The sequence below is a fragment of the Marmota monax genome, unplaced genomic scaffold, assembly GCF_021218885.2.
Source record: "Marmota monax isolate L192 unplaced genomic scaffold, Marmota_monax_Labrador192_F-V1.1 WCK01_AAM20220418_F8-fsc00020, whole genome shotgun sequence".
Classification (NCBI taxonomy): domain Eukaryota; kingdom Metazoa; phylum Chordata; class Mammalia; order Rodentia; family Sciuridae; genus Marmota; species Marmota monax.
Window position 1 is genome coordinate 17,552,221 of NW_026692912.1, and position 14,507 is coordinate 17,566,727.

At 58.2% G+C, this 14,507-nt stretch overlaps 1 protein-coding gene across 4 annotated transcripts in view; it reads left to right on the forward strand.

Moving 5' to 3' along the window:
• The window catches only part of Nek6 (NIMA related kinase 6), a 72,471-nt gene that overhangs the window by 52,525 nt on the left and 5,439 nt on the right, over positions 1-14,507 (forward strand). For all 4 annotated transcript variants that reach the window (XM_046452009.2, XM_046452011.1, XM_046452008.2 and 1 more), the window contains one exon: positions 8,797-8,891. In XM_046452009.2, coding sequence (XP_046307965.1) covers positions 8,797-8,891 — 95 coding nt within the window. The remainder of the gene's footprint in view (positions 1-8,796; positions 8,892-14,507) is intronic.

Sequence of the window (14,507 nt, forward strand, 5' to 3'; positions counted from 1 at the left end):
GGTGACGACAGTGGGGAGGTGCTGACTTACAGAACAGGGAGGAGCACAGCCCCCATAGAGCATGGAAATGGGGCCACCGCAGAGGCCGTGGGATGGGCAGGGCCTCCTGCTTCCCCAGAGCCAGTTCCCGGCACCCCCTGTGCTGCCCAGCCCCCGGCCAACATACCCTGGGTGACAGAAGGGAGCTGGACCTGCGCACAGGCGGCCGCCTCCCTGGAGCGGCAGTGGGCACTCCACGCACTGCACGGCTCAGACCCAGGCATCTCCCGTCCCCTGACACCTGGGGGCCTGTGGCCAGCTGAGTGTGCCAGTAGCATCTTCTGGTGACAGGACAGGTGCTTTCGGGAAGAGGCTTTTCTATGGAAACTGTCACTGTTCATTCAGGTCCTGAGGGCTTAGAGACTCCACGTCTGGCACACACTTAGGAGAAATGTACAGGCTGCTTCTGGGAGTGAGGTGGGGGAGTTTCCCTGTCCATCCTGGGGGCACCTGGCCTGGCCACTTCCTTTGACTCCAAAAGAAAGGATTTGCAAGGACGTCCCCAGGGAGATTAGGATGCGCCTTCATCTCTGCAACAGGCTTGGGCTCTGTGGCACCCTTCCTTTCCACAGATGAGGGGTCCCTAGTCCAGGAAGCTGGAGTGATTTTATTTTCATGCCAGGACTCGAATGAGGGCCTTTCCTGCCAGAACCCATGCTTTCTCCCAAAGGCCAGGGCTGGGGCCACGGAAGACAACCTGGAGTCTCCACCAGGGACCCTGGCCACTGGCTCTCCACTGCCAGAAGGACTCCCTGTCTTTCCAGGTCCTCTCAGACACCTCTCTGGTGAAAAACAAGGTGTTCCTGTCAGTTTGGGGCTGTTGGCCGAGCTGGGTTGGTTGTTCACTTCATGATGGAATCGGCCTCTGCCCTAGTTGACAGGTGCTCTACCACTGAGCCGCACTGCCAGTCGCCCCATCTGGCGTCAGAGCTTCAGAAGGGCCAGAGCATGCTAGGAAACTGTCATAGAAGAGCGAAGGTCCCTGCCTCCTGGGCCCGTCAGTCAGGCCTGAGCCTTTCTCTGTCCCGCTGCAGAAGAGACGGCGGCACTCGTCAGAGCTGGTTAGGATCGCATCATTAGGGATGGGCAGAGATACCGTCTCTTCCGACAGCGTGATCTTGATCCACTCGGACTGGTGCACTTATTATATTAATGAGAAGGAATTGGAACTTGGGAAAAGGCCGCCCCCCTGAGCCAGGCTCTTCCTGATGCCTCTGAGCAGCGACCAGGACATGTGATGGGTGGAAGGAGCTTTCACAGGCCCGTCCCCGCTCCGGGCTGTGCACCCAGCATGCGGGACACACCACTGAGCTGAGGCTTGCATGGGGGATCGGCCAGGCCCTGCTTGCTGGATAAGCACCCAGAACCCAGGACTCTGCATCCCCAGGCTCTGTGAAGGGGACAGCATGAGCCAAAGCACAGGACCCAAAATCTCCACAGCAAGGTTCTGCAGAGAGCTAAGTCTGACACACATTTGGGCAAGAGATGGAGCTAATAGGCATGTATCAAGACTCAGGAAGGACACAGAGGCAGGGGCTCCTTCACGTCCCATGTGTGGGTACGACTTAGGAATCCACCGGGTCTGATGTGTACCTACTATGTGAGGATGCTGTGGTGGCGGCCACTTTGTCCTGGCACCACCTCGTCTCCCAGGTCTGCTGACCCAGGACCTGGGCTTATGCAAATCCGATCTCCTCCGCCTCCCCCGCCCCTCGCTGCCGCTGTATTTGCTAACATGAGGCTGGCATGAAAGGGTATTAGTCAGTGCCATGGTCGGGCTGACAGGTGCGGTACCCAGCGGTGGCAGAGCGGCTGCCTCAGTGTCAGGAATAGGAGCCGTAATTAGAGCGCGGAACAGAATGAGCGTCAGACGAATTACCAGGCAGCAGATCATATTTGTCAGGAAGGATTGCATACATAAAAATTAAGTGACAGTACACGCCGGCGTAATGAAAGAAAAATGAAAGATTTGCCTATACACCACTCACAAGCTACAAGCAAGTGTCTCGCTCCAAGCAACGCAGCAGCTGCAAGACAACCAGGGGCTGCAGAGTGGCTCCCAGGTCCTGCTCGCCTGCAGCAGGGACAGGCAGCCGCGGGCTGGCACTGGGGGTGGGAAGGGTGGCCGGCTCGTGCCCAGGGCCTGGGTAGGGCATTGCATGGCCTCTCAGGCTGGGGAATAGACCCGCTGGGGGCAGCCCCCATTAGGTACAAAAGACTCATGTTCCTTCCTGCTTCCCTGAGCTGGTGCAGGGGTCTGTGATTCTGCACTCTTCCCTTCATTGAAGGGACACCATGTTGACAGAGGGACAGACATAGGCAGTCCCAGGTGGCCTGGTGAGAGGACAGGAGACCCCTCCTGAAAGCCTAGTGCACACAAGTGGATGCTGGCCAGGGACTCCAGCTGCACCAGGGTCTCCAGGGTCTCCAGGGTCTCCAGGGTCTGGACTGTCTCAGCCTCTCCAGAGCCACCCTTGGCTTCATTGTTCCAGTCTCTGAACTCGAAAGGGCAAGTCAGAGGAGGAAGAGGCTCAAAAGCCACTCTTCAAACATTTTGCTTTAAAACAAGGAAAGAAAATCATCACAACCAGGCTGTTTATGGATGAGGAAACTGAGGCTGAGAGGCTCTGGGGCCCCGCCAGGGATCACCGCAGTCCTGTGGTCACATCCACAGTGCGGTGGGAGATGGGTTGGGCCATGGGTGCCCAGAGACAGGGTTGAGAGGATCCTAAGGTGCTTCTGGGGCAGGAGACACTGGGTGCTCCCAGGGCTTGATGTCACAGGAAGGAAGGAGCCAGAGCGTTGCGGGGGCCTGGGGGCTTGTCCTGAGCCCACGGGGAAGGATGGGGCTCCTCTCCTCATCACGGGCCAGTGCTGCCATGCGTGGGACCACGTGAGACCGTGCCATGCTGCGACCTGCCTGCACTGACTGGGGTCTGCCCGTCTGCACAGCCAGATGCCCCCCGTGACCCTGGGGTGAGACAGAAGCTGTGTGGTTCCAAGCCTGGCCTCCTCCTGCCCACAGCGCAGGACACCTGGGAACAATTCGTACCAGTCCCTCTGACCCAGAAACCTTCCTCAGCAGGTAGTGCACCAGCCTGAGTTTCAGGTGGTTCTGGGGCCGAGGGCTGGGAGGCCAGGTGTGGCCATGTTGGATGAGCTGCTGCCAGGGAAGCTGAGGGGGCTTCAGGGGACGGAGTGAGGGATGGGTCTGAGCCTGGAGGCAGAGGCAGCCCCTCGGCATGGACCCCCGAGGTCGCTGTGGCCCCTGCTCAGGGAAACCTGCAGCCTGGGAGGAGGCTCATCACCACTTCTTTCCCAGAGTGGGAAGTGAGGCGGCAGGAGGGAGACCCTCTCTATCGTGGGGACACTGAGGCAGGGCCGGCCTTTGGGATCTCCACTGGGGAGCAGGGACTGCAGTGGGTGGAACCGCGGTCTGGCTCCAAGTTCCCATGGTGTGCACACCCCTGCCGCCCCAGGAGGGCCCCGCCTGGGGAGAGACGCAGTGGCCCCGGCTCCGTTTGGGGAAGGGGCAGCTCCCAGATACCAGGCCTCGCCCTCACGTGCAGTCTGCCTTTTTCACATCTAATGAACACGTTTCAAACACTGCGAGCCTTTCAAAACACCCGAGGTTTGTGTTGACAGGCGCGTCCCGGGAAGCAGCGCCTTTAATCAGCCGCCCCTTTGAGGCCCGTGTGCGCTCTCCTCTGATATGGGCGGGTTTGAAATCACGAGGCCTAGGGGGACTCGGGTGGCCAGGGTTCCTTAGGTCTCTCCCGCAGGCCCCACCCAACCCCCGCTGGGGGGTTGTAGTTGCTGGGAGATGGGTCAAGGCCCAGGCCAGGTGGGCTCAGTGGCATCTGTGTGTCACTGTAGGGTGGCTCTCTCATGAAGCAGGCTGTGCCACCCACAGAGGTCCCCAGGGACAGAGTCCCTGTCTGTGGAGACACCTCCTCCTGCCAGCTTCTCCCAGTCCTCATCCCCAGTGGCCCACCGCGAGCTCGGGTGTCTTTGAAGTTCCTCGTTTCATCTTAGATACTCAGCAAGTAGCGCCTGCTCCATCCACCTCAGATGTGCTGTCGGCGGACGTGGGCTGCACGTGACTCGCTCCAGGTCAGGCTGGTGCAGCGGAAGAGGCGCTGCCCTGCCCTTCTGGCCCCACAGCAGCGCAGAGATGGACCCCAGAGCACCCCCCTTTAAGGTGCTCATACCGGGGGGAGCAGACCCTCCCCTCAGTGGAGGGACCTGAGGACCCCGCCTGCCCGGGATGGGCCACACCTGCCTCCATTAATGCTTCTTAAATCCACTGGGTTTTGTCCCCGTCTGCTGAGCACCTGAAAGTCGCTGCAGGTGGGCCACCAGGCTCAGCCTTCCCTGGCCCTGGAGCCTGCCTCAGAGCCCCCAGCACTTGTGAGAGCTGCAGGTGCCCAGGGTCCCCCGGAGGTCTCGCCACAGCGCTGGGGTCCACATTGTCACAAGCCCTCCCAGGTGGCCACCCATCAATCCAGCCTTGACACATGTAGCTGGCTCCCCCCCAGGCACCCCGGAGACAGGCCACTCTTCCTCCTGACGGGTCCCTTGCAGCAGGGCCCCCACTCAGCAGCAGCCTCCGTCACCACTGGATGGAGGGGGTGGACGGATGACCAGGGGATAGATGGATGCACCCACTGTTGGCAGACAGTAAATTGAGGGCCAGACAGATGGACAATGATGGGTGGGCAGCGGTCTGAGGTCCTGGCATCTTAGAATAAAGCCCCCAGTTGCCCGAGGCACTCGTGTCTTTCCCACAGTGAGAGTGAAGCAGCCAAGGCCTGGCCACTGTGCAGGTCATCCTGGCCTGTCCCAGCATCCCTCCTGTGAAGGCCCAGGCAGATGTCAAGTGAGCAGAGGGAAGTCTGAAGCAGAGAGGAGCCGCCAGGCCAGCCAGCAGGGACCTCCACAGGGGTCCTGAGGGTGCAGAGCAGACATGAGGGGCACTCCAGCCCTCCCAGGGGACAGCACCTCCACCCATCACCTCAGGGCTGCTATGTACCCCATGGACCCTACATGCCTGTCCCCCATAGACACACCATCCACAGCAGCCGGGTGCTGGAACCCACTTGCATCAGCCCGAGGTGCTCACCGTGTGCCTGTTATAGTCGCCATGGTGACTCAGGCATCCCCTTCACACTTGGCTGTGACCCCAGTGAAGGTGGTTTTGCTTCTAGGAGTCCCTGTTTTGCCTTCCCCATGGACTCCCATAGGTGCACTGGTGACCTACAGCCCTCCCTGTGAAGAGCCCTCAGCCCCCGGTTCCAGCCGTCCAGTGTGCAGACAGGATGGCGGTTCTCCAAATCAGGTCTGGAAGGGACGGCTGCTGCCCTTCCTCAGGGAGCACAGCCATGGAAGGGAGCTTGGTGGCCTCGTAAAGCAGGAGTCATGGTTTATACCCCTGAGCTCACAAAGACCGTCCCTCCATGGTGGCCATACGTATTGAAGGGGTGTCTGAGGCTACAGGGAAGGGGACAGACCCTGGCACAGCCCCGCGTGGGTCACTGACTCGGGGACGCACACAGGCACCCGCGCTCAGCTGTACTGGAGCAGGGTGCTAGTCACGGCGGCAAGCAAGGCCCTGTCCCTGGGGAGCCCACAGCCTAGAGCAGTGGCACCCAGCGCCACCCGCGCCCCTGCTCATGGGGCAGCCAGTTTTCCTCCTTTTCTGATAAAATGAGAAAACCAAGATAATAACAGGCTCAGACAGTTCATATTTTCTGTGTCAAGGACTGTGGTAGACTTTGAGATTAAGGGTTTGCTACTTTTTCTACTTTTACACTGTGCTTTTATTTTATTTTTTAATAGCGATTTTATTTCATTCACTTATTTTTATGTGGTGCTGAGGATCAAACCCAGCACCTCACACATGCTACGCGAGCGCTCTGCCACTCAGCCCCAGCCCCAGCCCCAGCTCCTGTGCTTTTATTTCAAATAATACTGTCACTAAGGGATAGTTGGGGTTTTTATGGGGGGGATAATTTTTAAAAATACAGGTTTTTTTCCACTTAGAGAAGGAATGATCTCCCCGGCTCACTTCTTAAGTTGGCACAAAACCCACCCTGTGTTTGCCCCCAAATGTCTTTTGCTGCTGTGTACCCCATGGACCCTACGAGCCTGTCCCCCATAGGCACACCATCCAAGATGCCCTGAAGCCTGGGCTGCTGCTACATGGCCCGTTCTCTCAGGACCCCTGTGTCACCTTGGCCACGCTGGACCCCAAACTCCTTCCTCTGCGTACTGCCGCAGCCTGCTCCAGGACAGTGACAATGCTCTTGTGGAGCACATTTCAGAACCTGGTCCTCAAGCCTCCGCAACAGTCATCCTCCATGTGGGCTGATGACAGTTTAGATCCTGGGCCCCACCAGACTGGCCAAGGCGGCATTTCTGCCATAGCTTGCTGCCTCGGGTGGGGACTCGTGCCCTCTCAGGAAGTGTCCCCATCTTGCACAGCTCAGCTCTTCTGAAGCGTGTTCCAGAGGCAGCACGGCAGGACCTGGAGGTCAGCACACCCTTCCAGGATGTCCTGAGTGTTGGCCTTTTCTGAGGGAAGAGGGGGACCACCAGAAGAGTCCCCTCCTGTTGGTGGCCGAGCCTCATCCTCATCATCCAAAACTTTTCTTTTTTTCAATACTGAGGAATGAACCCACAGTGCTTTCCCACTGAACTTCACCCCCAGCCTTTTATTTTACTTTTTATTTTGAGACAAGGTCTTGCTAAGTTGCCGAGACAGGCCTCAAACTTGCCATCCCCCTGCCCCAGCCTCTTGTGTATCTGGGTTACAGGTGTGCACCACCGCACCTGGCCTTTTTTTTTTTTAATTTTTTAGTTGTCAGTGGACCTTTATTTATTATTATGTGGTGCTGAGAATCAAACCCAGTGCCTCACACATGCGAGGCAAGCCCTCTACCACTGAGCCACAACCCCAGCCCCCACCTTTTTTTTACTTTTTAATTGAGGTGTGATATGTATACAGTAAAGTCCCCTAGTGCCCTTCCTGGGCCACTTTCCCTGTGCATGCTCTTTTGGCCTGGTTTCTTTCACTTACTATTTTGCTTATGAATGGACCTAGTTTTGTTCTTTTTAATACTATATAGTATTCCACCTATGATTAGTTTATGTGGTTTATCAATTTATCCAATCTGGTGACTGATGTTTGTTTCCATGTTGGGCTATTGCACATCCCCTCTGCACATCTTTGATTGTGTCTTTTAAGAGACAGAGCATCGGGTGACACCCACCTAGGAGTGGGATGGCTGGGTGACAGCCCCGGCAACCTGTGCATCAGTAGATTTTTGTTCTGTTTCGTGTCATTCTCATGGAACACGGGAGGTCCCGTGACTCTGTGCGTCACCTGCTTTGTTTTCTTGGCTTTGGTTTCTCTCTAGCCCTCAGGTGGGTGTGTAGTTGCAACCTGTTTTACTTGTATTTTGAGTCTCCCTGATGAGTACTGAGAAGCCCGATGCCGTTCCGGGTCCTCTCTCTCTGAGGCGCCCCTTTGCTCATCTGAGGGGCGGGACTGTTTTCTTCTACTCACTGGTTTATAGAATTTTTAAAAGATAAGCAGCTGGCTCGTGCCTGAAATCTGTGGCTTAGGAGGCTGAGGCAGGAGGATCACACATTCAAACCAGCCTCAGCAGTTTAGCAAGGCCCTAAGCAACTTAGTGAGACCCTGTCTATAAATAAATAAAAATTTGGGGGGGGGTGCTGCGGGTGCAGCTCAGTGGTAGGGCACCTGTGCCCAGCACTGCAACAAATGAATGAGATAAAATGTATCCTTCGTGTCAGTCCAGGGGGGCGGGGTGTATGGACTGAAGAGATTTCCTCAGGCTGGGGCTCGCCTTTTTTTGCTACCAGAAATCAAATGCAGTGGCACTTTACTACCGCGCCACATCCCAAGTGCCCTCACGTTTTTTTGCTTGTTTGTTTTGAGAAAGCCTTGCTAGCTTAGGGCCTTAATAAATTGCTGAGACTGGCCTTGAACTTGGGATCCTTCTGCCTCAGCCTCTGAGATGCTGGGATGACAGATGTGTGCCACCGTGTTCAGGTGTGGCTTCCCTTTTCACTCTCCGAATGGTGTCTTTTGATGAACTGAAGTTCTTCACTTTAATGAAATATTTTTGAGGTTTGTGCCTTTTCTGTCCTGCTTAAGCTCAGCCAACCCTAAGTCTGGACAAGGTGTAGCCACAGATGGTGGCTATGTACAGTTTTGGGCGCCTGTGGGTCTGGGGTCACACCCCATTTCTGCTGATTTATGGGAGCCTCTTCCCCTGTCTGAGCCTCAGTTTCTCCATCTCTGAAATGGGGCTGCCTCCTCATGGGCTGTTGGAAGTGAGTGAGAGAGTGTGGAAGGGTCACCGTCAGCAGTGATTCTTTTCCCATTCAAAGCCTCATCCAGACTCTTCTGGATTCAGACGATCATGTTAAAGGACCTTTGGTTGCTTGCTTCCCATCCCCCATGGCTGGCAGAAACACCCTCTGGCTGCCCAGCCCCAGCCTGGCTCTCAGGTGGGTCCTGGGAAGCTCCTTGAAGTTCGCAGGTGCTTTTGATGCCCTTCCAGCATGGGTAGCTGCCCCCGCTCAACCTCACACCTGACAGAAAAAGACAGGCCCAGAGAGGAAGGGGGCTGCCCAGAGGCTGGGGCCTGCTCTGTCCCCTCCCCTAGCCCCAGTGCTCCTGCCCGTCCTGGCCCAGGCCCTCAGCACCTGCCCCTTGCTGTGTTTCAGTTGGGACGCCGTACTACATGTCGCCGGAGAGGATCCACGAGAATGGCTACAACTTCAAGTCGGACATCTGGTCCCTGGGCTGTCTGCTGTACGAGGTGAGCCTCTCCCACAGCTCTGTGGTCTTTGGGGGCACGTCTGTGGGGGACTCCCGGGCAGGGCAGAGCTCAGGTGGGAAGCTAGGGCTGCGCTTGGCTTGGTTAGCGATGTGGCCCAGTGGCCAGCAGCAGGCCGGAGCCAGCCCTGCTAGGCTGCTCAGATCCGGGATGAGGGATGGACTGTAAGCAGACAGAGGGACACAGACAGGTGACGTGGGCCACTCAGGCTCCCTCACTGCCCCCCGCCGTTTCCTTGGTAACTGCGTCGGCATGCTGATGGCTTTGCTTGTTGTTCATTATGTGAGGATGGATGGGGCCCGTGCAGGGTGCTGGGGACAGGGGAGCATCAGGCCTCATGGATGAGTCGCTGTGCTAGAGAGGCATTCGCGTCCTTGCAGGCCTGGGAATGCGGGTCTCACCAAAGACTGCATCCCGCCCCCAGCTGAGGAAGAGCCACTGGGTGGCCATTTCCAGACCTGGAGCCAGGCTGGACCGAGGGACAGGGCGATTTCTGTGTCTTGGTGGGCCGAGCCCCGCCCACTGACTGGGCACATGGGGAGCGCGCACTCTTGATCACAGGGCTGTGACAGCCCCCAGCAGAGGGACGCCTGGGCCCTCTGGCGTCTCGGAGGGGTGCCCGACTTGCACGACCTGACCTAGGCCACCTGATGCTGGACGGCTCTCGGAGTCTGTCCACCTTGTGAACGCCAGTGTCCCCACCCTGCACTGTCACAGCCCTGGTAAATGGACGGGGCGGAGGGCTTTGGTTGGAACCTTGACTATTCCTCTGCTTTCCCTGGAGCCAACACGGGTCCGGCGGAGCTGATCAGCTGAGGAACCTCTTTAAAGGGGATGTGGGTGGGGACACTCTGTGGCAGGGACAGGACATTTCCTTTGCTTCCTGAGAGGGGTCACCTCTTACTCGCCCCCGTAGTCCTGTGGGTAAGCCTGCGGTTCGTGCTGCCCATCCTGCAGCACCTGGGCCGTGGCAGCCCTTGTGTCCCCTTAGCAGTGGGATTGCCCCTCCCTGCATTGCTCATGGACACTGAGGCCACAACTGTTCTCTTTGTAAGGTTTAGATGTTACCGTCTTTTTAAATCAGGGGCATGTGAGTCATAAGAACAGATATTGCACCTTATCACTGCGTGTGATGTGGGGTATGTGTGTGTCTGTGTGTGGTATGGTGTGTGGGGGGGTGCTGCTGGATGGAGCCCAGGGCCTCAGAAGGCAGGCCGAGGGCCCCACCATGGGCTGCACCGCCAGCCCCAGCTGACACATTTTTGAGGTCCGGCTAGGGGTGGCCATGTGGCTCGGGTGTGGCCCCTTCTCCTGGACTCAGCAGAGCAGGCAACCCCAGAGCCACCTCCCAGGTCTGTGGCCGAGTCAGGCTCCGGTGGTCAGCAGTGGGGCAGGCCATGTTCCCTCTCCTGGACTCTGCAGGTGTCAGATGCAGGAAGGGTCTTTAATGAGCAGTGGCTGGGCACTCCGAGGCCAGGCAGTGCCCCGAGTGGCCGCCACAGATTGGGGCGTGCAGAGCATGGCTCCCCACCTGTCTCTCCACAGCCCAGCTCCTGGATGGGCTGAAGCCAAAGCAGGTGAGCAGGGTGGTGTGTGGGCTCTGGGGAGGGACAGAGGTGCAGGGCGGGTCTGGAGGGCAGCCATGTCCTTAGCAACAGGAGGAGAGATGGAAATCAGAGCTGTCCTCAGCAAGGACCACAGGACAGCGGCTGGTCCTGGGGCCCGGTACTGGCACAGTCACAGTAGCAGGGAGCTGCTAGGCCATAGGCACTGCCGTGGTGCTGGTGCTTGTCCCCGAGGTGAGTCGTGAGTTCAGGGTCTTTCCAGCCATCGCTCCGTGTCACCTTTGCAGGTGACACTCCGGCCACCAAGGGGGACTCAGACCCACCTCTGAATGGACATCACATAGCCAGGTGTCAGGTCCTGAGGGGTAGGGACAGCTTTTCCGGACTCCCAAAGCCCAAGTCAGTGCAGGAGGCAGGGTCAGTGAGATATTCTGGGTGTGTCCACACATGCCCACACTCACAACTCACAGCTGTGGTCATTTGGGGGAGAGGCGCAGGGCCCAGCAGGAGCCTAGACTGTGGTCAGGAGTTCCAAGTCCCAGCCAGCAGTTGCCTGCCAAAGGGCCAGGGCAGGTCAGCCCCGACTGCTGGGGCCATCACACTGTGGATAAGCTGGGGTCACTACTGCCTCACAGGAGTGAATGCACCCTGAGGGCGAGGTGCCCGCTCAGAGGTGCCCTCAGCCTGACCACCAGCCTGCTGAGCCCATGCGAGCTGGGTGATCAGTGTCCACTGCCCACCTCTGAGGCAAGGCTCCCGTAGCTGGCCCTGTTTCCCTTTTTGCTTTGGCCAGTGGGAAGCCCTGGTGCAGCTGAGCTTCAGTCCCTGTATGCTTCCCGTCTCTGTCCTCATGGATGTTGACCCTAGTCCAGATGGCTTTTCCTACTGTTTTATTTCTGGAAACTGCTTCTTGCCCCCGTAAGCCATGAGGGTCTCTAATATAAACCAACACAGGCCAAGCCGGCCGGGGGAGAGCGCCGCATCCCCCAGGGACCCTGGGAAGAGGGTGGGCGCACCCTCAGCTTGGCCAAGGCCTCTGCCACACGCCAGCCATTCCCTGCCACAAGCCTTTGTCCCAATCCTCAGAGGCAGATGCAGCCCCAGCCTCACTGGATTCCCAGTCAGGAAGGCCAGCTCCGGCCGTCTCGGCCTCCTGAACACATGTCCAACAGGGGCAGCGTTCCACCCTGGTGGCTCCCCGGCATCAGGCTCCCGCCTGGGCGACTTGATTTATTTGTTGGCAGTGTGTGGGGCCACGTGGCCTGCAGCCAGAGGGACAGATCGTCAGCGGGAAGCCGATGTGATCAGTCAGTCAAGTCCCTCGGGGACTGAGTGTCCTCAGGGAGGCAGGCGCCCATCTAAACCTCAGGGCCAGCATGGCAGATGTGGCCGTTGTGGCCAGCCCCTCAAGGGTGACAGGGCACCCCTCTCCCCACTCCCGCAGCCCGGCAGGGAAGGAGAAGCGGATGTTTTCCCAGCAGACGTGGAGGGGCCACATCTGGGCCTGGGCAGCAGTAATTGGAAGGAGATGTCCCAGTGTCACGTTGCAGCCTCTGCTGGTCAGCCTGCAGGGTCTTCCCAGGTGCCAGCCTGAAGAGCTGTGACAAAGCCCCACCACCACCACCCGCAGATGCCGACTGGCGATCTGGCGTGGTGCTGGGCACACATGCCTGGGGCAGCATGGCCAGGGGCTGAGGAATGCCCAGCCAAGGACAGCACTGCCCCCGGCCCCCCGGCCCCCAGCGTGGCTTTGGAAGTCTCAAAGTGCCGCATACTAGCTCTCCATGGTGGCTGTGACAGATCACATCGGTTGATGGCCCCGAGCAGCATGTCCCTCTTACAGCGCTGCAGGCAGAAAGCCCAGTCCTTGTCCCCAGCTAAGGGCAGGTGTCAGCAGGCTGGTTCTTCTGGCCAGGCAGGGGTGTCGAGGGGTGAACTTGTTTCTTTGCCTTTTCCACAGAAAGTGGAAGGGTACCCCTCTCTGGAACACTCCCCTTAGTGTGCCCTCGCTTCCATCAACACATCCGGTCTCCCTCTGTCATCACTAGGACCTGTGATTAGTGAGACCCACCCGGACAGTCCAAGGTCCCTTCCCACCTCAGGATCCTAAACTTTATCACATTTGCAAAATCCCATTTGCCACATAAAGTGACATTTGCTGATTCCGGGAACTAGGTCGTGTATGTCTTTGGGGCTATTATCAAGCCCACCGCATCCCCTTTCGCACCTGGGCATCCACCTACCTCCACGCACCTCCTGAAGTCAACGCAGATGCGATGCTGGCCCCCAGCTGGTGAGCCCCCAAGCACACGGTGGGGCCAAGTGCGGCCGGCATTGGCCTCAGGAGTCATGCCCCATGGCCTGGCCACACAGCCCTGGGCACAGGAGCAAACCATGGGAATCAAAGGCTGGCTGCAGGGGCGTCCTCAGCCCGGAGCCTGGGCAGAGGTGCCAGAGTGTGGCCACACCAGGCCCAGTGCTTCACTTAGGGGTCCCCCGGGCTCTACAGAATTTATGTATTCACACACAAGCCCACATCTGAGCACGGAGCTGAAGGCGTTGGCGCTCAGTGCCAGGAACCCCCGCTGGAACCCCTCAGACTCCAGGCCCCATCTGGGACAGAGAGAAGCAAGAAAGTGGGCTGAGGGATGCTCAGCTGTGCCCACATGGGACGCCGTTCTAAGATTCTGACTTGAGCAGCAGAAGAGCCGGGATGCTCCTCCCTCAGGGATGAAGGCTTAGACTGCCAGTTCGCCCTGGGTCACCCTTCACTCCTGGACGTGCCTGGGAGAGGCTGGGTGATGAGGTGGGTGTCTGGGGCCCGACAGGCAGGAGTCAGATGCAGTCACTGTTCTGCTGAAGGCAGATCCCCACTTCTCCTCTGACATCTCTGATCACGTACCAGTTTCTCTGAGCCCTCCCAGCGGGGGCAAGTGCTCACCAGCCCCCTGCTCCTTGGCTGTGTGTCATCTCAATGATGCCGGGAAGTTCTGCATGCGAGGAGCAGAGGAGCAGTGCCGAGAGCCATGGCCCTGGCAGTTTTAGCGAGGCAACCAGTGTCACCCTGAACAGTAATCTTTCCTCTGCTCCGACAGCAGAGGCTGGGTGGCCGCCGGTATGGGAGATCTCGCCGTCCCGAATAATCGTTCTAATCCCAGTGTCGCTAGCAGCCCCAAAGATTCCTTCACAGCCTGTCGCCCTGATCTGGGTGGAAGGCCAGTGGCCAGCAGCTGGAAGGGGGGCAGGTGGGGATGCTGCTTCTGCTGGAATCTGCAATTAGAAATGGAGACGTCCCTGTTTGGGGAAGGCCAAGATGGCCCTCTGGCATAGCCTACTGCTGGCCCTGTTCAGAAGGGTTTCTGAAAGGCTGTGGGAAAGGGCCAGGAAGAATGGAAAAGTCATCTGGAGGGGAGGGCTCACTGCCCCCTTAAATTTTCTGGGGTCGTGTTGGAGTCCCAAGTAGCCAGGTTTGTGAAAACCGAATCAGATTTGTCTAAAGGGTGACCAGCTCCCCTTCAGGTCAGATGCATAAAAAACCAGGGCCAGCATTAGTGGGGCCATAAGTGAAAGCACCTCGTCTACCCCCGAGCAGAAAGTCTCCATGACGAGCCATCTGGATCCTCTAGCCGTGGCTGGGAGGGCACTTGGGTCACTCCAAGTGACCACCCTGGAGTCACAGCTGCTCTCTGCTGTGGCAACGGATGTCCTTTCAAAACTGCCCAATTAACCCTTGGCACTGAGGCTCTCGTTTTTTGGAGATGTGCCGCCCTAGTCACGCCATGTTCAGACCCCAGGGCAAGGCCAGCTCCTGGTCAGGTGGGCAGACTTCCTCTCCCTTGCCAAGTGCCAGAATGTTTCTCTGTAGCCTTCCTACAGGGTAGGTTCATGGTTCACATGTGGTCAGCCCCCCTCAGAGGGGCCGAAGCCATGGGTGTGTGGAAGGAGAGGGGATGCTGCCCCTGTAGCCCCATCTGAATATAGACGTTTGGTCAGGAGCAAGCACCTGGGCCACAGGTGCTGTTCCAGGGCAGAC